The 24,742-nt window shown below is 38.4% G+C and overlaps 1 protein-coding gene across 6 annotated transcripts in view; it reads right to left on the bottom strand.

The window, feature by feature from the left end:
- Positions 1–24,742, bottom strand: part of CBFB (core-binding factor subunit beta) — a 48,445-nt gene that overhangs the window by 8,929 nt on the left and 14,774 nt on the right. For 2 of the 6 annotated variants that reach the window (XM_058155055.1, XM_058155051.1), the window contains 2 exons: positions 7,845–7,961; positions 4,218–4,310 (listed from right to left, as the gene is read on the bottom strand). In XM_058155055.1, the coding sequence (XP_058011038.1) occupies positions 4,218–4,310; positions 7,845–7,961 (210 nt within the window). Of the gene's footprint in view, positions 1–4,186; positions 4,314–7,844; positions 7,962–24,742 lie in introns of all 6 variants that reach the window. The other 4 variants (XM_058155054.1, XM_058155050.1, XM_058155053.1 and 1 more) reach the window with 3 other exon arrangements.

The raw sequence follows: 24,742 nt of genomic DNA, 5'->3' as shown, positions 1-24,742 counted from the left end.
TTAACTGTCCAATAAAATTGTTTTATTTGCTGAGCCAAAATTAGAAAAGGTTTCCCCCCCAAATTATGTTTAAATTGGTTAAATATTCTCTTTCTGTGTTTAATCTTATTCTCTAACTTGACTTTGCTAAAAAGATGCATTTGATGTGCATATAAATGTTGCTTCTGGGAATTAGTGAAGTCTTTTATTTAAGCAAGTGTCGATCTGGAGTAGCTACCATGTGTCTAATATTCATTCCTAACTTTCAAAATTGTCAGAGGCTAATCTAAAATAAGGACCCTGCGGATGTTTTAGGAAAGAAGACTTCTTAAGTTGTTACACATGCAGATGACTAAAGCAAATAAAAATCTTTTATAGGAAAGAAATTGTATAAATAAAGAATACAATCTGTGATCATTTTCATATGCTGTTAAGAGTTGGATGAAGACTTCCGAAGAGCTGGCGCCTCTTTTGAGGAGTGGCAGACCAAGGAGTGCAGGGATTTCCCTTTTTATTGAGCTCAAATGTGGTATCTATTAAAGTAATTTAAACTACGCATGCTTTTTTTTTTTATAAAAGAAACTTTTGTGCAGACTTTGCAGCAATCCTCTATGTACATTTGTAGCAATGAGACTTTTAAAATCCTTCAGCATTTTAACTGTATGTGCTCAGTAACCTTGCAATCTGAAAAATAAGACAGCTTGAACTTTGGTTTTGTACAAACAGCCCTGTTTTCTGCATGATCCTCGAGAACAGAGCTAAAATTCAAGGCAGCAAGTTGAATCTTTTCAAATATTCTATAATTGTGGGATTTGAAATGCATAAACTGAGGAAAATGAAAACGATAAAACTGCTAACCAGTCTTGCTTCCTAAATGATGGGTTTTCATCCTGGAACAAACAAAGGGTATTTAGTGTAGGGCTTCCACTTGTGGTGTACAGATGGTCTTTGGCAGCATTTCCCCCTCTTTAAATTAGCATACCCAAGAGAAAGACCAGCAAAGCCTTCAGCGAAAGAGATTCTCAGTCATCCAGGTCATGATTGTCCCAAAGGTATTTTTCAAGAGGCAGCTCGACTTTCTTGTTCTTTCTTTTGAAGATAAACCTGCAAGAGTTTCAACGACTTGCTAAAACAGGGGTGTCAAACTCGGGGCCCACAAGCCGGATGTGTCATGCTATGGCCACGCCCACGCCTGGTTTAGTGAAGGGGGAAAAAAGTCATGATACCTCACGTGAAGCTGTTTGACACCCCTACTCTAAAAAGATGCAAATGACCAGCTGTCTGCAAGGAGTATAAATCCTTCCATTCCCCACTGTCCTGTAAGCACTGAAGAAGCTTCTTGGATGAGGAGCAAAACATCTTCAAAAGAAAAAACAAGGAAGTCCAGTTGCCTCCTGAAACTTCACCGAAAAATAACTCAGATATGGGGGCGATCTCTAAGTGTGTAATAGGCAGAGGATAAAATCTGGAGAAACAGGGGAAGAGCTGCAACCAAGATAATAGATAAAAGAAGTCAGTCCAGGGCAGAAACGTAATTTGAAAAAGCATCTCAAGCATGACCGTCTCTAGTAGATAAAAGGAGGGAGGGAGGAAGCATATTCAGATTTGCAAGTTATTGCATTGGTAGTCCTTGGGTTATGAAAGCAGTCGCAACCAGAATTTCCTTCACTAAGTAATGTGGTCGTAAAGCATGACAGCAAGGCAAGGGCTGCATGGGTTGTTAATCAAGAATTGCTGATGACTGTTGCAATGTCCTGGATTCACATGACCCCCTTTTGCGACCTTCTGACAAGCAAAGTCAATGGGAAAGCCAGATTCACTTAACAACCATGTTACTAACTTAATAGCTCCAATGATTCACTTAACAACTGTGGCAAGAAAAGTCGTAGAATGGGGCGAAGTTCATTTAACTGTCTCACTCAGCGACAGAAATTTTGGGTTCAATTGTGGTTGCCAGTTGAGAACTACCTGTACTAGTTTCTGTGTCTTTGAACTCCAGGTATGGTTTACCTTGAAAGGCAGGCAGACTCATGATAGCAGCATCACAGTGGGCAGGAGGGATGAGGAGTGGCTAGAAAGAAGCGTTCCACGCTACGTCCCAAGCATATTGACTGGAGGGAAAGGGACGGGCTGTGAGTTGCTGACCACCAGACACCAGAAGGTACAGTCGGGTTTCGCTGTCAGAACAGGGTGGTGATGCATGTAGGCACGTATATAAAAAAATGAGTGAACTGAACTGCTACTTGGAGGGGTTTTTAAATGGCTTAGCAAAAACGTTGGGGATGCTGAATCTTCCATACATTCTGCAAACATTTTCACCACTGCACTGAACCATTAAGTTCCCCATCAAAGGCAAGTGGGATTATCATTCCACTGTGTGTCTCCATCCTGTTCCCATCTTTCAATGCAGCAGGAAAGGAAAGGAAAGGAATGGTGTCTTATGGTTTCTGAAACCAAATCCTATATATAAACTTCAAGATTGAAGTGTTTTTGTTCTCAGTGGGTGAGAACAATCAGTTAGTTCTCTTCTACTTTTTTTTGTTTGGAGAACAATCAGAGGTACTTTTTGGAGGACGGTTATATGGTTTTTTTTCTTAAATATATTTGCAACAACAAACTATCCTGACGTTTATGACATTAACTATGAAAAAACTGCTGGGGTTCAGGAATCAAAGCACCCGAGCTGGTTTTAGGAAAGGATCGTGGTTTGAAAACTGGGTATGTCCAATGTTTCTCAGCTTTAGAAACTCTACGACATGTGGACATCTACTCCTAGAATTCCTCAGCCAACGTGCTGGCTGGGGAATGCTGGGAGCTGTAGTCCACATATCTTAAAGTTGCCAGGGTTGAAAAAAGCTGCTTAAAAATACTTCTGTGCAAAAATTGTCTTTTGCAAAAAGAGCCAATTTTAGATAGTTTCATGCTCAAACTGAAACATGTACATTTCAGTTGTTCTGCTGTGTACGTGCAATGAAATGGGACTGTTTGTGAGGAGGAGAAGAGGAGAAATAGTTGAGGACAGGGGAAGGCAGGCCAGCAATGAGGGCAGTTGGAGAGTAAGGGAAAAAGGAGTCCTGAGAAAATGGGGTGAACATCCTGATGGAAGGAACTGTGCTGGGAGCATGAAGTGAGAGGAGTGAACATGAAATGCAGGAGTCTTTGCTTTCCCATCTTGAAACCCAGAGAAAGCAAAGCATTTGGGGTTTTAGTTCTCTCCTAAATCTAGATTTATATCTAATTAAATATTTAAATAAATATTTAAAAATAATTAAATAGGTTTAAATCTAGGTACATGGTGGCTCAGTGGCTAAGACGCTGAGCTTGTCGATCAAAAGGTCGCCAGTTCAGCAGTTCAAATCCCTAGTGCCGTGTAATGGGGTGAGTTCCTGTTATTTGTCCCAGCTTCTGCCAACCTAGCAGTTCAAAAGCACGTAAAAAATGCAAGTAGAAAAATAGGGGCCACCTTTGGTGGGAAGGGAACAGCATTCCGTGCGCCTTTGGCGTCTAGTCATGCCGGCCACATGACCATGGAGATGTCTTTGGACAGCGCTGGCTCTTCGGCTTTGAAACGGAGATGAGCAGCTCCCCCTAGAGTCAGGAATGACTAGCACATATGTGCAAGGGGAACCTTTACCTTTTTAAATCTAGAGGACAACAGTTTTATTCTGGGGTTGAATTTGCTTGTACCATCAGAAAAAACAAAGAACTATAAATACAGGGTAGTCCTTGACTTAAGACTTCATTTAGTGACTGTTCAAAGTTACAGTGGCACTGAAAAAAGTGAGCTAGGACTGTTTTTCACCCTTATGACCACTGCAGCATCCCCAAGGGCTGGGCAATGGCTTCATATTTATGACGGTTGCACTGTCATTATATAATAATGGAGATATATACTTCAATGGAGAATTTCACAGTATGCTGCCCCTTGTGAGCCACAGAATATTGTAGGACACTAACTTAAGCAGACAATAGGTATTAACCATGCAACAAATAATTCAAAATAGATGAATTCAAACAATTAACTAACCTAGGGACTATGAGACCATAGTTTATTGTGTAAAAAACTTGCTTTAATAGTAGGATTAACATTTTTAATAACTGTATGCGCTAATCTTCACTAAAACAATAGTTCTCAACATCACAACATTGAAATATCAAACATTGTAAAAAAAAATTAAAAAATCTAGATGTTTGGTAGAGTACTAACCAGTAACTGACAGCAGCTGTGAGACTCTCACCTCCATTTCCTCCCGATGAGACCTATCTCTGTCTTCAAATTCTCGAGTTCTTCTCCGAGCTTCTTCAAAAGCCTGCTGTGCTAATGCATCTTCCTGCTACCAACCAGAAACCAGAGTGAGAGGAAAAAAAGAAGTCTTACTTGCATTGGAATCAAATGTTTGCCTGACTGACGCTGTCACCTGGCTGAATTCTACCTTTTGTGGGAGAACTGAACTGAATGGTGCATCATGAAACAGAGCATACAACGGATCATACAACTGGAAGTTTTTAAGAAGTTGGAGAACCATTTGCCTGAAGTGGTGTAGGGTTTACTGCCTGAGCAGGGGGTTAGACTAGAAGTCCTCCAAGGTCTCTCCCAACTCTGATTCTATTCTATTCTATTCTATTCTATTCTATTCTATTCTATTCTATTCTATTCTATTCTGTTCTGTTCTGTTCTGTTCTGTTCTGTTCTGTTCTGTTCTGGATAAAAATCAATGATTCTTTAAAAATAATAATGAAAAAATGGATTTTTAAAAATTTAAATTGGATTTTTTTTATTTTATCAAATTTATTTTAATAAAATGCTTTTGGAGTAAAAATCTTTGTAAAGATAGTTTTCTATTTAAAATACATTCATAATTTAGTTTATTCAGCATGAAATGGCGCTTAAGTTATGTAGCATGAGGCTGTATATTCTGCAGTATTGGGACTGTCGGTGAGTCAACAGCGGGTCAGAGATGACAGTTGCTCTTTAAAAATTATGATTTAAATCGAGATGATTTAAATCAAGCCTTTTTACTAGTTGTGACCAAGGCCCAAGTAGTGATTACTAAACACAAGTCAGTCCTTAACAAACTTATTTTATTAAAACAGCTGAGAATCAATTCATTTTCAGCTTAGTCCAAAACAAAATTCTTAATAACCAGTCTGTTGGCCTTATCACCAACCTTTGATGTCTTTGGCAACCTGCCAAAGGCTTTTCTTGGCAAAACCCCCACAAAGTTCAAAAGACACTGACAGGAAGCACAGAAATCAACGTTGCTTTTCTACAAAGAACCCAACGGTTCGTTGCTGCTCTTTTAAGCCTTACAGGAGTGGCCAATCATCTTCTGGCCTTATTCCCGAGTTGTTATTTTTTCTTTAGCTGCTCTTGGCTTCTGGCAGCTCTTCCCATGCATGCACTAGGAACAGGCTCCTCCTGTTCCTCTGCCTCTCTGCTATCCGCCTCTGGAGGCTCTGGATTCTGCGCATCGCTCCCAGATGGCCCTGGCCCCATCTCTGCCTCCATTGCAGAGACCTCGTCCGGGCCTTCCCCTGACTCCAGGACTGGCCCATTGTCCTCCACAGCCTCCTCACTGTCTGACTCCTTTGCCAAGTCCATGGGCTGCTGGTGGACCACAACTATTGATTTAAATTATGATTTAAATCTTGCTTTAAATCGACTTGATTTAAATCAAATCCACCCTGCAACGGATACTGTTAATAAAATCCTGTGGCCATATATATATTCTTTCAGACTCAGTGTTGCCTTGATAAACAAATGAGGCATTTTAAAATGGTACACTCAACCCATCGTTAATCATTCTATTTCTTCTCAAGTTCAAAATGGGTGTTTGTAAAATGGTACAGGTGTAGCTCAATTCAGTCTGAATTGGTCATGGGGTCCAGAGGTTTGTTCTTCCAAGCTTTCTGACTCATGCTGGGGCCCACCCTCAGAACTTCTCAACATAGAACATCCTGGAGATTGAGATGTTCCATGAGGATGGGCTCCAGCATGAATCCGAAAGCTTGGAAGAACAAACCTCTGGTCTCAGTGACCTACTCACATTGGTTCCCACAACATTACCCTGGGACATGTATATTTGCCTTCATTCACGACAGCTTAATTCCTCTACTGTTATGGTGGCCATGCATGGATTCTCACAGGGTTCCTGTCTCTGTCATGCAGGCAATGAAGAATAGGAAATAATTTACAACCTGTGTGTGGGGAAATCACTGCTGATTTGCATCTCAGCAAAATTAAGAAATATGCTTGCTCTAAGTGTTGATAGGACATTTTAAAAAGACATTATCTGGGCATCATCTCTTTATAACCCTTGTGTATTGCACCAGATAATACAGTAATAAACCTGGCTGTTATCAGAAGAAAAATGTAGTACAGCTGGGTAAAATTCTTAATATTATTCGATTGCCAGAAGCTTTATTGAATATCAGTGTCTATAATTTCAGCCTGACATTTTCAAATCAAATATGAGAATCTTCCACCGTAAGTTTTATAATCTGGAAAGCTTTTTGTTGCATAAGTCTAGTATGTTTTTTAAAAAATATTTCTGCTAACATTTCTAACTATTCTGTGCTGAGGAACTACACGTCCAGTCATACACGGCAACATGTAATTCTGATGCACTATTTCTAAAAAATATATCTATATTTTCTTTTTAGTATGTTTTACCCTGCTAATAATCAAAAGCTGCATGTACAATTGTTAATATAAACACATAACATTTGCTCATCTTCCATTAGCAATCAGATTTTCCAACAGTTTACAGCTGATAATTGCTTTGGCTCCAGAGAATCCAACTATATTTTAATAGCCTTTGAGTACATTAAAATTTAAATCTAAAAATCAAATGACTATACTAAAAAAAACATTAAATTGCCTTTTATGCCCAAGGCATTTTCTGAGCCCTTAAGCTATTTTGAGAAGTGATGTAAAAGAGCATCAGTGGGGCTTTGCCTAATTTAATACCAACTTCTATTAATCACTAAACATCAGTGAAGGCCTTAGCTAGCTGCACTGAAAAGCAACATCCACTGGATTCCGCTTTCATGTAGCAGATCTGGGCCCTTTGAGTCAATTTTTATCTGGGTGCAAAACAATGCAATCCCCCCTTTTAATGTGCCAAGAAAGAATATAACACCAACTGCCATTTGGGAATCTTGCTCCTGGTCATTGTCTCAACAACTGCCATTTCATGATGTAAAAAGGGATGGAGAGAGGACGAATGTTAGTACAGAAGCCACAAAGCTCTCTGTAGCCATGCAAATCCCAGTATTCAGTTTTACAAATAAGGATTTTTATTCTTTTTACAAAGCATCACCTACCACAAGACAAATATTTAACATCCAGTAAAGCATACACTGTCGTAATCAAGAGATATTTATCAGCCCAAACCCAAATAAACTCAATATCATCCAGAGATATGAGTAAACTTCTACTCGCCTTCTCTTGTAAATATATGAATGACATATGAGCCAGAAAACTATGGACATTTAAATTATGAGCAATGAATACTGAAGGAAGGAGGAAAAAGAACAACAGCCTAAAATCAAAAGAAAAAAGAATCAGGCAGATCCAAAAGTGCTGAATCTATTTCTTTACCATGACTGCTGATGTTTTCAACGTATTATATCAGGGGTCTCCCAACTTGGACATTTTTAAGGACTTGTGGACTTCAGCTCCTATAATTCCCCAGCCAGCATGACTGGCTGAGGAATTCTGGAGCTGAAGTCCACAAGTCTTAAAGTGGCCAAGTTGGGAGACCCCCTTATTATAGAATTCCTTCAACCTCAATTTATAAATGTATTATAAAAATGCATGAAGCTTTGAAATCACAGGATAGTACATGAGAAGTCTTCTTTACCTGTGCTCGCTCCTCATCAAATTCTAGGCAGCCCATGCCGTCCAATCTTTGGAGATCTATCCAGCCTTTCCAAATAACACAAACCCCATTAAGGATCATGGGTGCTTTTAAGTAGACCTGAAAAGTGAGAAAACAAATGCTCAGAGGGAGGATGATGTCTAGGAACATGAATCTAGGCAGGCATTTTACACATCACGCTATTATCTCTTTCTGTATCTTTAATTTTAATGTCACCTACAATGGCCTTACAACATCATTTAAAAAAAAAAAAAAAGGCAAGAGGATGTGCAAAGCAGTATGATTTTTAAAACAAAACACAGGCCAGACTTGGAGGCAGTATTGTTCTAAATTCTAAGATCATAGGAAATTACTTCAAGACAGAAGAAACGAATCACCAGGATTCTGAGTTTTGTTTTAAAGTTGGAACAATGCAATCAGACTCCTGGATCATACTACCACATATGGTGGACATGTAAGAAAGGAAGGAGTTATTGGGAGAAAATTCATAACTAGCTAGAAATGATAAGTGAACAATATATTGAGTTCAAACCAGAAATGTGCCTCTTAGGTATATTGTCGGAAAGTTATGACAAAGCAGACATCTACGTAGTGTTACATATATTGATGGCAGCTAGAATTATATATGCTAAATATTGGAAAAATGTGAACACCCCACTGGATGATGACATAATTAGGAAAATTTGGGATTGTGCAGAACTGTACAGATTAACTTTAAAAATTAAAGATAAAGAAGACTCAAAATATCACAGGACATGGAATAAATTTTATGAATGGATAGAGACAAGAGGCAGAAATGAGAGGGAAGTTTATGAATGTCAGTACAACAAAGATGTATAAAACTATGGCTATAATATGGAGAAATTTGTAAATAAGCTAATGTAAGTAGAAACTTAGTTGAAGTTTTTTTCTTTTCTTTTTTTTGTTGCATTGCAATTACTGTTAACATAGTACAGTTATAGTTATTAGCATGTATGTTATTTATCATTGATCTCTCTCTGGTTGTACTTTGCATTGTTATCCTGACATGGCACTATATATATATAAATAAATAAATGGCACTATATATATATATATATATGTTTTCTGAGGTTTTGTTTTCTGAGGTTTTGGCGGGTGTTTGTATGTAGGTAACCAAAGACCTACATATATATAGGTCTTTGGTTAAATTTATATAAAATATAAATAAATGTTGGAACAAGGTGTTTTTAAACTGCTTTGAGCTGCCTCTCATTTTGTGCAGACCACCACAGAAATCAGACCCAAAACACAAACAAAACTTCAGCTACTATATTAATTAGAATTCTATCAGGATAATAGCAGGAGGCAGGCAAAAAAACAAAAACAAAACACAACCCCAATCAACCAACTTTTAAAATAAAGATTCAAGCTACAAGTTTACTTTCAAATATCTACAATATGGTAACAGGGGAAAAAAGCAGATATTCAAGTACAAAGAGAATTTCATTTTGTGATCTGTGTTTTTCTCAAATCTTATGTTCTATGTAAAAAACAAAAATGTATTAGGCAAAACAATATTTTGCCTAATACATTTAATAAAAGAAAACTCACCAAGAACAAAAAAAAAACATTACATAAGTCCGCACCCTTCAGAGTTTATAACAGTAACAGTTTTACTTTAAGTTGTTACAAACTGTTTAGATTATAACAATTACGTTCAAACAAATGTATCCTTTTAAAAGTGCTGGCACAATAAATATTATTCCTGGAAATATCTTTGTGAAAAATGTGTTAGAGCTCTGCTAGAGAAGTGAGACCATTCTGGAACGGAATTAAGTTACTCCAGGTTTTCTTTGAGAAGAAAATTCTGAGTCATTGAATACAGGCAGTCCTTGTTTAATGACCACCAACCACTTCAATAGTGCTGTACGACTGGAAGTCCTCAAAAGTTCTGGTTGTCCGAGTGTCCTGCAGTCATGTGATTGTGATCTGTGATGATTCTTGTCAGCTTCCCATAAGCAAAGTCAATGGAGAAGCCAGCAGGAAATCACAATCATGGGAACTCCTCACTTAAAGACCGTAATCGGGGATTACTGGGACTGCTGTCACTAAGTAGTATGGTCATGTGATGTCACACTTTAAAATCGCATTGCTTGGAGGCATGAATTCTGGTCCTAATTAACAAGCAAGGTAAAATCTATCAGAATCGTGAAAGGTTTTCTGGTCTTCAGTTTAGGGAATTTAAAAATCGAGTTCTTTTTTATAATTCATTGGATGTAGACACATGTCCTCAGGCTTAGAGATGCAAGATTCCTTTTTACAAGTTGTATTTCATTTGGCTGATACAGAAGGAAAATAACCAGTATTTACCCAATTTTTTTTAATTTTCCATATTCATTCCAACGATTTGGCCAGTGTACAGTACAATCACTTATACAACAATCAATCCTATACAATATTGTGCAATCAATAGTCTCGCAGCAGTTATTAAGTTCAAAATCAGTTTAGTCTCTATAACAGTACAATCTGGAATAATTCCTAATAAAAAGAACTGTGGAGCAAACTTAATCTTCTTTTTCAAAATATTCTGCATCATCCACCATATTTTAATCCAAAAAGCTTTAACGTTTTTGCAAGTCCACCATATATGATAATAAGTAGCATCCTCACAATCACATCTCCAACATTTTGCTTTCACATTTGGATACTTACACGACAATTTTTTCGAATCTAAATGCCATCTATAAAACATTTTATAAAAATTTTCTCTTAAATTTTGTGCTTGTGTAAATTTAACATTCCTCACCCAAATTTTTCCCCATGTCTCTAACATTATAGGTTGTTGAAAATTTTGTGCCCATCTTACCAAACAATCTTTAACCAACTCCGTTTCTGAATCAATTTCTACCAATACATTATATAATCTCTTTATATACTGTTGACCTTGATCTTTTATTTGTTTTACCAAGTTATCATCACTTTGCTTAATACCAATTTTCTGATCTAGTTTCCATCTAGTACGGGTCTGGATGGGGAGAAACAGACTCAAGCTCAATCCCTCCAAGACGGAGTGGCTGTGGATGCCGGCACCCCGGTACAGTCAGCTACAATTGCAGCTGACTGTTGGGGCGAGTCATTGGCCCCAATGGAAAGGGTGCGCAACTTGGGTGTTCTCCTGGATGGACGGCTGTCGTTTGAAGATCATCTGGCGGCCGTCTCCAGGAGGGCCTTTTACCAAGTACGCTTGGTCCGCCAGTTGCGCCCCTTCCTTGACCGGGATGCCTTATGCACGGTCACTCACGCTCTTGTTACCTCTCGTTTGGATTATTGCAATGCTCTCTACATGGGGCTACCCTTGAAGTGCACCCGGAGGCTTCAGTTAGTTCAGAATGCAGCTGCGCGGGTAATAGAGGGAGCCACACGTTGCTCCCATGTAACACCACTCCTGCGCAGTTTGCACTGGCTTCCTGTGGTCTTTCGGGTGCGCTTTAAGGTCTTGGTTACCACCTTTAAAGCGCTCCATGGCTTAGGGCCCGGGTACTTACGGGACCGCCTGCTGTTACCTTATGCCTCCCACCGACCCGTACGCTCACACAGAGAGGGTCTTCTCAGGGTGCCGTCCGCCAAGCAATGTCGGCTGGCGGCCCCCAGGGGAAGGGCCTTCTCTGTCGGAGCTCCTACTCTTTGGAACGAACTTCCCCCTGGTTTGCGCCAATTGCCTGACCTTCGGACCTTTCGCCGTGAGCTGAAAACGCATTTATTTATTCAAGCGGGACTGGCTTAAAAGTTTACTAAATCTTAATCCGGGTTATTTATGAATTTTAAGGGTTTTAAATTGATTGTTTTAAATTTCGGCCATTTATGAAATATGCTTGTTTTAAGTTTTTGTTTTAATTTGTATATTGTATTGTTTTATAATTTGGCTGTACACTGCCCTGAGTCCTTCGGGAGAAGGGCTGTATAAAAATCTAATAAAATAAATAAATAAATAAATAAATAAATAAATAAATAAATAAATAATTGTAATTCCCCCTTTTCCATAATCAAGAGCTCTTTATAGGTAATGACCTCCATTTTTTGGAATATATTTATATTCTCTATCATATGTCTAGGGATTGCCCATATTGGTATCTTACCATCTAACTTATATTGATATTTTTTCCAAACCCTCAACAAGGCACTTCTAACCATATTATTCTTTAATGTCTTATCAATTTTCTTATCGTATAATACATATGCATGCCAACCATATAACAAACCATAACCTTCTATATTCAAAACCCTTTCCTCTGTTAAATTAATCCAATCAGAAATTAAAGATAAGGTGACTGCTTCATAATACAATTTCAAATTAGGCATTTTTAAACCCCCTCTTTCCCTAACATCTTGCATTATTTTTAACTTTATTCTAGGTTTTTTACCCTTCAATACAAAATTACTTATCCCTTTTTGCCATTCCTGTAAATTTGCATCTTTCTTCAATATTGGTATCATTTGAAACAAAAATAAAAATCTAGGCAAAATATTCATTTTTATAGCTGCCATTCTTCCCAACAATGATAATTATAATTTCTTTCAATTCTCCATTCCTTTAATTACTTTCAGCCATAATATCTCATAGTTATTTTTGTATAATTTCACATTTGATGCTGTAATATATACTCCAAGGTATTTAACCTTTTTAACTACTTCATATCCAGTTATTCTTTCTAGTTCTTCTTTTTGGTGTTTATGCATATTTTTAATTATCATTTTTGTCTTCTGTTGATTCACTTTAAACCCAGATACCTTACTATATTGATCAATTACCTCCTTTAAATATATAGCTGAATGTATTGGTTGGGATAAAGTAACAACCAGATTATCTGCAAACGCTTTTAATTTATAATCTTGATTTTTAATTCTAATTCCTTTTATAGAATAGAATAGAATAGAATTTTTATTGGCCAAGTGTGATTGGACACACAAGGAATTTGTCTTGGTGCATATGCTCTCAGTGTACATAAAAGAAAAGATACCTTCATCAAGGTACAACATTTACAACACAATTGATGATCAATATATCGATGTAAATCATAAGGATTGCCAGCAACAAGTTATAGTCATACAGTCATAAGTGGAAAGAGATTGGTGATGGGAACTATGAAACGATTAATAGTAGTGCAGATTCAGTAAATAGTCTGACAGTGTTGAGGGAATTATTTGTTTAGCAGTGTGATGGCATTCAGGAAAAAACTGTTCTTGTGTCTAGTTGTTCTGGTGTGCAGTGCTCTATAGCGTCGTTTTGAGGGTAGGAGTTGAAACAGTTTATGTCCAGGATGCGAGGGATCTGCAAATATTTTCGATCTAAACCACGTATATTATGCAATAATATTTCCAAAATTAAAATAAATAATAACGGTGACAAAGGGCATCCTTTTCTAGTCTCTTTCTCAATCTCAAAAGATTCCGTTAATCCACCATTTACTATTATTTGTGCTGTTTGCTTTCTTTCTTTTCTTTCCTTTTTTCTTTCTTTTCTTTCTTTCAAATTTTTTTTACACCACTCCTAGCAAAAAAAATTCAAGAGTGTCTTGTCTACAACCTAAGTGTGTGTCACATCAGATCCATCCTTGTGATAACAAGCGTACTACGATAACTAGAATTTTATCACAGAAAAACATGATGAAAATCTGGAGGTCGCAAACAGGTTATCTTAGAGACTAGGATGCAAGCCTCGAAACTCTAGTGCTCTATCAAAGACACACATCAAAATCAGGTTATGACATGACATCCACAAATCTAAGAATAGCTTGTTTCTGAAATCCTTCTTTCACCCATTAATGACTTTTGAAACAGTGCAAGAATTATTGCACCAGTTTGAAATAAGAGCGGGAGGGTATTGAACTGATTACAGCTTATTTATTGCGGGTGGAAATAAAATCCCTGCTTCCTATTATATTGTTTCCCAACAGTTGTGAACAACAGTCTGCAGAAGGAGCTATGCTTGGGTTTTTTTTTTTTCCTTACAAACTGAACCTACAAGTACGAGCTTCTGTCTTCAATAATGAGATTTTAGTACAGATTAGTCCTCGATGTACCACCACAGTTGAGCCCAAAATTTCTGTTGCTGAGTGAAACATTTGTTAAGTGAACTTCGCCCCATTTCACGACCTTTTTTTGCCACCACTGTTAGGTGAATCACTGCAGCTATTAATATGGTTGTTAAATGAATCTGGCTTCTCCATTGATTTTGCTTGTCAGAAGGTTGCAAAAGACCCCACGACACTGCAACAGTCATAAATATGACTCAGTTGCCAAGTGTCCAAATTTCGATCATGTGACCATGGGGATGCTGCAATGCTCATGTGAAAAAAAATCATAGGTCACTTTTTTCAGTGCTGCTGTAACGTTGAATAATCACTAAATGAACTGTTGTAAGTCTAGGACAGGGGTGTCAAATTCAAGGCCCATGGGCCAGATCCAGTGATCCACCCTGGAAACAGCTCGTGGTGCCTCTGCCAGTGAAAACGGAGCTCCGGCAGCCTGCCTGCGGCCTCCCTGAGCTGTTTTTGCTGGTAAGAGGGCTACAGGAGGCCGTTGTGGCAGAAAATGAATCTTCTATGAGTGACATTGAGCTGGCTACACACACCTCCCCCACCCCAAGGTTAAACACAACCCTGATGCTGCCCTCAATGAAATCAAGTTTGACACACCTGGTCTAGGATTAGATGGAGTGTTTTCCATTTCAAAAATGCCTCTCCAGACGGAGGTTATTAAAGAAAACTTTAATAATGATTAAAAACTCTAATCATCGTATGACTAAAGAACTTTTATGCTTAATATCAATAATAATTTTTTATGGCAATGGGGTGGAGGAAGGAAAAAAACAGCTAAGCAGCAAAATGGTAATGTTTCCTGGGCAACAGTGTCTTTTTTTTAAGCAGAAGTGTCAAAATCATCAATGTTTTGACTCTGAAATGACTGCTTTGAGTGTTCAGAGCTTAGAACAAAACACTTGGTGTTCTGGAGTTTTGTCCCCGATATGGAATAAAATAAGGCTTTCATTTTTTTCTGTTCTTTTCAAAATCTTTCAAGATGAAAAATCTTAAGAGTGCATTAGCCTGTGAAACACCAGACACAGATCTCATCCACTTCTTGTCAGAAACTGTTTGAGGAGAAATGGAGGTGAAAGAGAATCAGTTAAAAGTTTTAAGAGTTAGAACCATTTGAGACTTGAGGGGAGGGGGAGAGGTAAGTGTATACTGCTGGTTTAAATTGTTTACAATAGGAAAGTTATTCATGAGTAAGCAGTGCAGTGATATCTCATGAATTGAGGTTTTTTTTAAGGGAGACTGCCAAATGTAAATTGTGCAATCACCATGTCCATTTAGAAAGAAAGAATATAGGGAAAACAGGAGTGTGCAAAACATGTGAGAAATGAGTGTATTGATCATTCTGTTCCAGCCTCAGAACTTATTTGATTCAAGTAGTTTTGTTCCAAGTGTTCTGGTCACCGAAAAGAAACCCCCATACAAGCAATTTTGATTCAAATAAATATACTGCCCCCCTCACTTATATTATTATATAACTTTATTACTGCTTGAATTTTCTGCTATAGGACTTTTAAAAACATTAATGATCACTGGAAATTCTAACAACCCCCCTCCCCAAGTTACTTTTGATTATACTGAAAATTACAATTATTCTACCCCCTGCAGTCACATGATTGCATTTCTGGTGCTTGGCAACTGGCTTGCACTTACGTTTGATTGTAGGGTCCTGCCATCCTGTGACTGTAATTTGCGATGGTTTTGCCCAGTTTCTGGCAATTTTTGCTGGTTTATGGCAAAAAAAGTTCCCATTCAGGAGAATGGATTTGCTTAACAATCACATGTTCCAGTTAACTCCAGTAGCCACTTTATGATTACTCTAAAAATGGTTATTATGTTGTCAGGCCACATGGTGAGCTGGTTTAGTGATTGCAATCCTGGGCTCAATTTTGTTCATTATTAAAATGAGGGCTTTATCTGTACTGTGGACTTCCACACAACTTTTGTGACATGCTGAAAAATAATGCTGCAAAAGATTTACCTGAAGTTGCTTTTGCTCAAAACAAATTTCTTTCTCCCTATTTCATGCACATTCCACTCATGTCTGTAAGCCAAGACACTCGGTACAAATAACTGTTACCTGTATTTTTTACACATTTTTGTGGGATTTAAACTATTAAACTAGAGTTTATCTCACTTTTCAACATATTCCAGGCTGGCAAGCTGAATTACAATCATATAAAAAAGCCCACAAAAGCTCCAGTAGTTGGGCAGTATACATTATTTATTTACCAAACTCATATGTGACCAATTTCACTGAGCTCACGAAGTGTTAAAACAATGAAAATATCCCTCGCACGTGTAACACTCTCAACAATAAAACATCCTACACAATCAAATCAGCAGCACCAAATCATGAAATACCTACAGAATAATTTAACAAGCACACTAACACAGGGGTGGGTTCTAATTTTCTTTACTACAGGTTCTGTGGGCGTGGCTTATTTTGTGGGCATGGCTTGGTCATGTGACAGTGGGCATGACTTGATGATCATGTGACTGGGTAGGCTTGGCCAACTCAAAGTCACTCACGTCAAGGGGTGCCTCAACTGGCCCCTCCCCTCCATTCCTTGTCACACCCAGTCTCAATGTATCTATAGTTCTCAAAAACGTTGTTCACCATTTTTCAGCTTTATTATCTACATACTATAGATGTACTTTCATGGACCACTAAAGGACGAAATGGCTCACATGCTTTGCCCAAGAGTGTGATAGGTAACAGGCTTTTTCCAAAGCACCAGAAGGCAAAACAAGAAGCAATGGATGGAAACTTAACAAAGAGAGAAGCAACCTAAAACTAAGGAGAAACTTCCTGATAGTGTGAAACAATATAGGTGCAGAAATATTTCAGTCATAATTTCACATATAAAATAGCCATTTGTGTAATACAACCTGCATATTGTTCAAAACAGTCATTTGTATTATGGCTGATGTTTGACAGCAAGTCTAAAAGTCAAAGATTACAAGAGTGCTTCTTTCTCTGTATGTATACAAAACATCACATACCAGGAATAGCATATTAAGATGGACTTACGCAGTGGTGGGTTTCAAAATTTTTTACTACTGGTTCTGTGACTGTGGCTTGGTGGGCGTGGTGAGCGTGACAGGGGAAGGATACTGTAAAATCCCCATTTCCTCCCCACCCCACTAACCTGCTCTGGGAAGGAATCAAACTCCCCCCCTCTTCATTTCCTCAAATAAAATATTACTCATAAGAAAAGGCTCCCAGAAAAGCAAGGAAAAATCAAGCTGCTAACAAGGAACCTGCCTGATACTCATTCTACATTCCTGCCAGCTGCATAAAGGAAACTTTGTAAGAAAAAAACAGCTACCAGTGCTTAGAGATAATAGAAAGTGGAAGCCGGAAGTTCGGCTCCATTTACAAGCAGGTAGAAAACTCATTCAAGACAGGATATTTCACAATGGAAATTGCCCAAACCTTTTTAGAAACAAAGCCCACGTTGCACAACCCCCAAAACTTCAAAAACATAGAACCATACAAGAATCCCTCTTTTTATCCAGTTTGTTGTTCAGCTGATCGAGAAACAAACTGCTGAATGTCACTTCTGAATGTCACTTCTGAATGTCACTTCGCTTCTGCAAGTAAAAATCTCCTTCCAGCAGCTGCTTCTTGGCTTCTCAATTTAAAGCAACGGTCTTTTTTTTCTCCTCTTCTTTGTCAAGTGAACCCTGATTTTTTTCTTCTAGCTGATCAACTGGGAGTCGGGAGACAGCGAATAGATTGGGGGCGGGGCCAGGCAGAGGTGGTATTTACTGGTTCTCCGAACTACCAAAATTTCCATTACTGGTTCGCAAGAACTGGGGAGAATCAGTAGCAACCCACCACTGCACTAACACCTTACTATTATCACACACTAATAATCTCTATTACACAATCTGATGACCGTTACACTATGTCCTGAAGTTCAGTTTACAAGGTAGCAAGAATAGACAATATTGAACTTCTAAATGCTTCTAGAACAGGGGTCTCCAACCTGGCAACTTTAAGCCTGGCGGACTTCAACTCCCAGAATTCCCCAGTCAGCTTTCTGGAAGTTGAGTCCGCCAGGCTTAAAGTTACCAAAGTTGGAGACCCCTGCTCTAGAATAATTACCTTTCCAATATTTTCCAGAAACCACCACAGCAGGGGCATATTTAATATCCAAATGGTAGCTGTTCCATAATGCTGGTGATATTTGGCTCCCTCCCTGCTGAAATCCTGAATTTATTTTAGAATAAGCCTCTGAATATTGCAGCTTGCCATTTTTAAAATAATTCCCTTCCAACTGAAATGTTTCCCAATGTACAGGCAGGCCCTGTTGCTCCGTGTTCTGATGTTTTCCTTTAAACCACGTCAATGAATATTCCTCCCTGTCAGAGAAAGAAGCCCAAGTCTACAGCTTGGAAGAAACTGCTACTATTGCTGAAGCCGTTTGACCACATTTCCTTTTTAAAGATAAAACTGGTTTCCTCTTCATTTCTAACTCTATTTGAGTTTTATAGCAGTCATATCCTCTTTACAGTCAGTTCTGACTTTTGAAACAAACTAGTAACCAAGTAAAAATTGTTGAAATGGAGACGGGAGTCTTTTGAATGATTTGAACACTTTAGCCAGAATGTTGCTTAAGGAATATGCTGCTGCTTTTCATCCATACCACCTGCAAGTGGCACCATGAAACAAATAAGATGCCTCTGTTTACAGAGTTGCTACTTTATGCCCAAATAATGACATTTGTTTTCTTCTCTCCTACATTGCTCGAAGCCTGGGATCCTAGTGGAGGAGACACTAAACAAACCTACACCAGTTGGATGGAAGATCCAAGGACAAATTACTCATGTCTGATAGCTCAGAATTCTGAATAACTCTGATTAAGGCTATATATAAACAATGCCTGCTATTTCACAACAAAGTAAAGTAGCAACTGGAGTTTTATCTCATGAAAATTAATCTTGGGAACATTATTAACTCTACCCTGTATACAGAAATAACATTTATATTTCAAGCTACATCTGATTTGAAAACAATACCTATTACATACATTTTTAAAAAAAGAATACATTTGTCTAGTAAAATACAAAGAAATTTCAAATACAAAACTACTTAAAATGAGCTTAGTACGTACATAAAATCTGAAATCCAATTTTCAGCTGCAGACTACTGTTGCACCTTTAGTCAAGGTTTACAAGGAAGGTTCCACTTGTCTTACTTTAGGTTAACTCTATGAATCTGTATAATATCAAATGCATGCGTACTGAAGAGCTGGGCTAGAAATCTGGGACAAGGGCTTACAGATTCTTCTCTCTCTGTCTCTAAAAGGGAGCAAGAATGGGTTATTTTTTTTTCTTTTTCTGGAAGCCTGGCATTCAAATATCCAATAGCTGATCATTTTCTAGTATTCAAATTGTTAAGAGGGCAAGCTATTTTAGCTTTGAGATTACATTAAAAAAACCTCTTTATCAACTTGTTTTCCACCATTAATGCAAATTTACATATAATAGTACAGACACTAATTTTAGACATACAGGTTTAATACACAGATACAGACAACTATTCAGTAGTATAGAAATGGGACTCTTTACAAAAGCATCTTAAAAGAAACATCATTACTCAATACCTGATACTAAGCAGTTGACAGTGATGGCTAGAAGCTTATATGTTTAACCAGCAGCTGCTTTGAACAGAAGTAAAATCTACTGCAAGCCAAGTCAGCAATTTGAAATTGTAGTATCTTGGATTACACATCAATTTCACTAACTATCTGCTGGAGCTGCTAAGATATAGTAAGATATAAAACTTATAAAGAAAATGTTATGAGTTACAGAAACTTTAACTCCAACAGTTATTTTAACAAAATCCGAGAATGTGAATTATATCATTCTTGATACACCTGATTTACGGTGAAACAAGCATATTTTAGTGTCTCAAGAGCATCCCAATGTTTCTCAGATGGCATCTTTCTATCTTTGAGCTGCCCACCACCAATGAACTCTCAATTCCATTAAACACATATCCCGTGACATTCTATCAATTGCATTTTATGTTATGATGTTTATACACAAGTGCACATGAAAAGAACATTTACATTCTGATATCCAATTTAGTACTCAGCCCCAGTATTACTAAGCTACTATTAATAATGTAAGCTTCTATAGAAAGCCAGTTCAGAGTGTATATCTTCTAAAGTTGTCACAAATCTTTTTTCTTTCTTTCTAAAAAGCCAGCTGAATCATTTCTAACACAACTGAATGCATGTAATTCACCAATCACCAGCCATCAGTTAGTGAGTCAGCATAGCCAGTGTCGCCACATGGAAACTGTAAAATAGTAAGAACATACCATTGCACTGGAATTCGTTTTCAGTCATATTCCCAGAAACTAGGTCTACCATACATTCTCACAGAATACATTCAGGTGAGTCACTGCTCAAATATCATCATATACAACTTGTCCTATTCACAGAGCACAGTTAACAGCCTGTCTGCATATTAGCTCCGGCAATGAACCCTGAAAGTTGAACTCAATTGAGTCTGAATCATCTTACTAACTACTAGACAAATGAAATGACATTCTAATGTAGTTTTACTAAGCACCATTCATAGAACAAAATAGTGTTGCACTGGCAACAAAGAATGGCTTGTTTTTATCAGCTTTATTGAAAACTTTGCTGCAGTCTGACAGACTTAGAAGAAATCTTTCAAAGCGCTGACAAGCACTCTTTGTGATAATAAACAGCAACCGTAGGAAAATAAATTATTCTCATCATTATAATTACAACAGCAGCAGTGTTAACGATAATACATTCGATGTCTACCTAAAAGTCACACCCTGAAATCTTTGCCAAGCAAGCGCACATTGGATCACTTTTGATTTGTGACAGGCCAAACAGTGTTCTCGCTATTTACATCACAAACATTCCAAAGCAAAACTCCACATCAATTATTCACAAGGGCAACTTGCCATCACTGTTTTAAAAGGGACAGACATAACCTTCTAAACCTTACCAGGTCTCTAATTACAAACACTCCTTTCTAAAGCTGTCTAGATTTAAAAATATAAATGCTGCAATTGAGATGATAAAATACCTAACAAGAATAGGGTGCTAATTACTGAGGTCCTGTCCGTTGATTTATAAGCAGTAAAAAGTAGCTCCAAAATACACTTTTCAGAATAGGTTGGTCTTCAAGCAGTTGAACATTCAAGTAGTCCTCGACTTACAACAGGTAGTTTAGTGGCTGTTCAAAGTTAGAATGGCACTGAAAAAAAGTGACTTATGACTGTTTTTCACACTTGCGACCTATGCAGCATCTGCAGGGTCATGAGATTTACATTCGGATGCTTGACTACTGGTTCATATTTATGACGGTCGCAGTGTCCCATGGTCATATGATCATCTTTTGCGAACTACTGACAAGCAAAATCAGATTCACTTAACCATTGTGTTACTAATTTAACCATTGCAGTGATTCACTTAACAAATGTGGCAAGAAGAGTCGAAAAATGGGGCAAAACTCACTTGGCAAGTTTCTCACCTCACAACATAAATTCTGGGCTCACTTATGCTTGTAAGTCGTGGACTATCTGCAGCGTATGCAGCCACGCCTCTTCTTGGCAACAGAGAATTGTTGCCTATTGGCTGTGACGGTTCCCCTTAGCCGGCAGGAGAAATGAGCGGCCGTCATTGGCCAATAGTTGACTGCTGCTATATAAATAGCAGCTGTGAGAGAAGTTGTGCACTCTCGGTAATACTGCCCTTTTTACTTGCCATTTGTTTGTTCCTTTTGCCTGTTAGTTGTTAATAAAGAGTTACTGCTTTACCATCAAGCCTCCATTCCTTCCTTCATTCCTGGAACGAAGCACTATCTGTATTAAGACGTGTTCTAAAAATTAAGGCGTATGTATGTATATCCATAATAGGAAACAAAATTGTCTAGCTTGACTATCTGTCTCCTACAGCATCTGCCTGACCAGTTCAATATGGCAGGACTGATACTCCAGTTTCCATCCATGAAACCATGAATGAAACTGAGCTTTAATTATGCTCTTGTCGGGGGGGTGTCAAACTCAAGGCCTGGGGGCTGAATCCGGCCAACGAGGTGCTTAGATCTGGACCGTGGGGCCACCCTGGAAACAGTGAAGGACCGGCCCACAGTGGCTCTGCCAGTGAAAACGGAGCTTGCGAGGGCCGCGGGAAGCCCTCCTGAGCTCTGTTTTCACTGGCAGAGGGTTGCAGGAGGCCACTGCAGGGGAAAATGAGAGCTTGGGAGCCCATTTTCTCTGGCAGAGTGCTCAGGCCACCAGAGGCGTCCCTGACACGAGTGACGTTGAGCTGGCCATGCCCCCCATGGCCATGCCCCCGCCCCCCCAAGGTCAAACACAACCCTGACATGGCCCTCGATGAAATCGAGTTTGACACCCCTGATCTTAACTCAGCATGAAAACATAAGAACTATATTGCTAGTCGAGTAATACCTACCTTGTCAATAACTTTATTACTTGCAAGATGGAAATCCAGAACTATAACTAAGGTACAATATACACCTAACATTTTCCTTACTATTTGGTTTTCAGAGCTATACTTCTCCTGGTATATATCATGTGAACCACAATGATTTGTAGCACCTATTATTTGTAGCACTTCCTCCATGAATCTACCTAAGTGTTTTTTAAGATCCCCAAGTTAAGCTGTATAAAGAGGAAAGGGAACTGCACAACAATCTACAGAAATTCAAGTCTCTTACATCACAGTTTGTAATACAGGTAGGCCTCCACTCACGACCACAATTGAGCCCAAAATTTCTGTTGTTAAGTGGACATTTATTAAATGAGTTTTGCTCCATTTTACAACCTTTCTTACCACAGTTGTTAAGTGAATCACTGCAGTTGTTAAGTAAGTAACACAATTGCTAAGTGAATTTGGCTTCCCCATTGGCTTTGTTCATCAGAAGGTCGCAAAAGATGATCATGTGACCCTGGTAAATTGCAACCATCATAAATATGAACCAGTTGCCAAACTAATCACATGGCTATGGGGATGCTGCAAAGATCGAACTGTGAAAAATAGTCGTAAGTCACTTTATTCAATGCCATTGTAACTATGAATGATCACTAAATGAATTGCTGTAAGTCAAGGACTACCTGTAATGAACTCAAGGAAAGTTGTGACTCGTTTCTCTGTAAAATATTCTCCCAAATATTTAACTTTTAAAAATGTGTATGTAAAACTGATGGAAGATGGCTGAAAATTGAAGGTGTAGCATTATGCTGATTTTCACAGCAAATTATTACAATATGGAAACCAGCAAAGAAACATCAATTTCTATGAATGGTTTAACACAGAAATGTAATTAAACCCTATTAAAATTACTTCCTTTATCTGTAAATTAATGGGACTCTATAACCCAATGAGATGAGGGGGGTGGGTGGGAAATGAATGAATAAAAGTCTACAAATGAATTGCAGTGTTTTCCCTTAAGCACTTATTCATGGTAAGACCACCGTGATTGCCAGCTGGCATTCTGCCATACATCTGGACAACAAACCTCACAGGAATAACCAATATACTGCTCAGCTTTGGAACAATGTTACTCAAGTGACAGCAATTTACAAGACCAACTTTTATTCTATGGTCTGAAGAGGCAGCAGATGGGATCCTGTCTTGTCATTTTGAGAAGGATTGTTTACGAAGTCAGCAAGGCTTAAAAAACAATTAAGATGACTTTGCTGCAACACCAACAAGGAGACTTTTTTCCTACCAGAAGAAGAATGGGGACCCGTAATGGCAATGGATGATCAAGCCACTGACATTTTCCTCATATCTCTTTTTCTTCCTGCGTACCAAACAGAAGAAACAGACTGCTCTTGCTGAATTAATACCTCTTCTTCTGCTAGGATGAAATTAGGAAAGACCAAGTACAGCTATTAGACTACAACTGCCTACTCATTTTGGATTATGTTACTCAATTTCCCTCTAGGCGCACAAGAGGCTTCCAACAATAGTATTAAATCTCAACAGAGCTGTGCAATATTCCAGTTCAATGGGGGGAAAAGTGCTTCAGAATGTGTCGAGAATAAAAGCAGCACCTGTCTCTGATTCATTGCAGCAGCCACATCTGTTTCCAGATTTGCACAGTTGCTGCTGGGAGGTTTCCGCAGCAGTCACCCTCTCATGGAAATGGTGCAGCTGCTTTAATGAGTCACATATAGATGCTACATCTGTGCTCCTACACAACGAAGCACGTATTCCAAGCCGAAGCATACAGAAGCCTAATCACAAAATAGCTCATCATGGAGTGCACATTTGGATACAAACACATCTGGAGGTAAACTTGCCAAATTGTTTCTTTGTTTATCTGGATTTTCCAAACCCCATATGGACTGAACAGAACAGAAGCTAGATAAAACTCAGACCTTTTAAAACATCGGAAGAGTTTTAGATGATGACCATTCTTTGGGAAGAACATCAAGCCCAGAGGAACCCTGCAAAGCAGGAGTTTTCGGTTCATTCTCTCCACACCTCAATCCTGACTGGAACTGCTGAAAGGAAAACTTGACACAGTGACTGAAGTCCCAGCTCTTAGAAATTGTCCTGAATCTCGTGATTGCTAGTAGTTGAAAAGTTGCTGAGTTATTAAGGAGGATCAGGACTGATCCTATTGCAGTTGTAGAACACATCCCAGAATTTGACCCACTGTCAGATCCCTAACGTGATACTGCCATTTACGGAGAGAGGGGGGCGCATGGGGATAATATAACCTTTTTCCTGGCGCCTAAGGGCCCTGCAGTATTCTCACCTTCTTTGGAATGTAATAAGGAGGGAGGGGCATGTG

The sequence above is a fragment of the Ahaetulla prasina genome, chromosome 12 (genome assembly GCF_028640845.1).
Source record: "Ahaetulla prasina isolate Xishuangbanna chromosome 12, ASM2864084v1, whole genome shotgun sequence".
NCBI lineage: Eukaryota > Metazoa > Chordata > Lepidosauria > Squamata > Colubridae > Ahaetulla > Ahaetulla prasina.
Note: the sequence above shows the minus strand (reverse complement) of the source record. Positions and strands in the feature narration are given on the sequence as shown.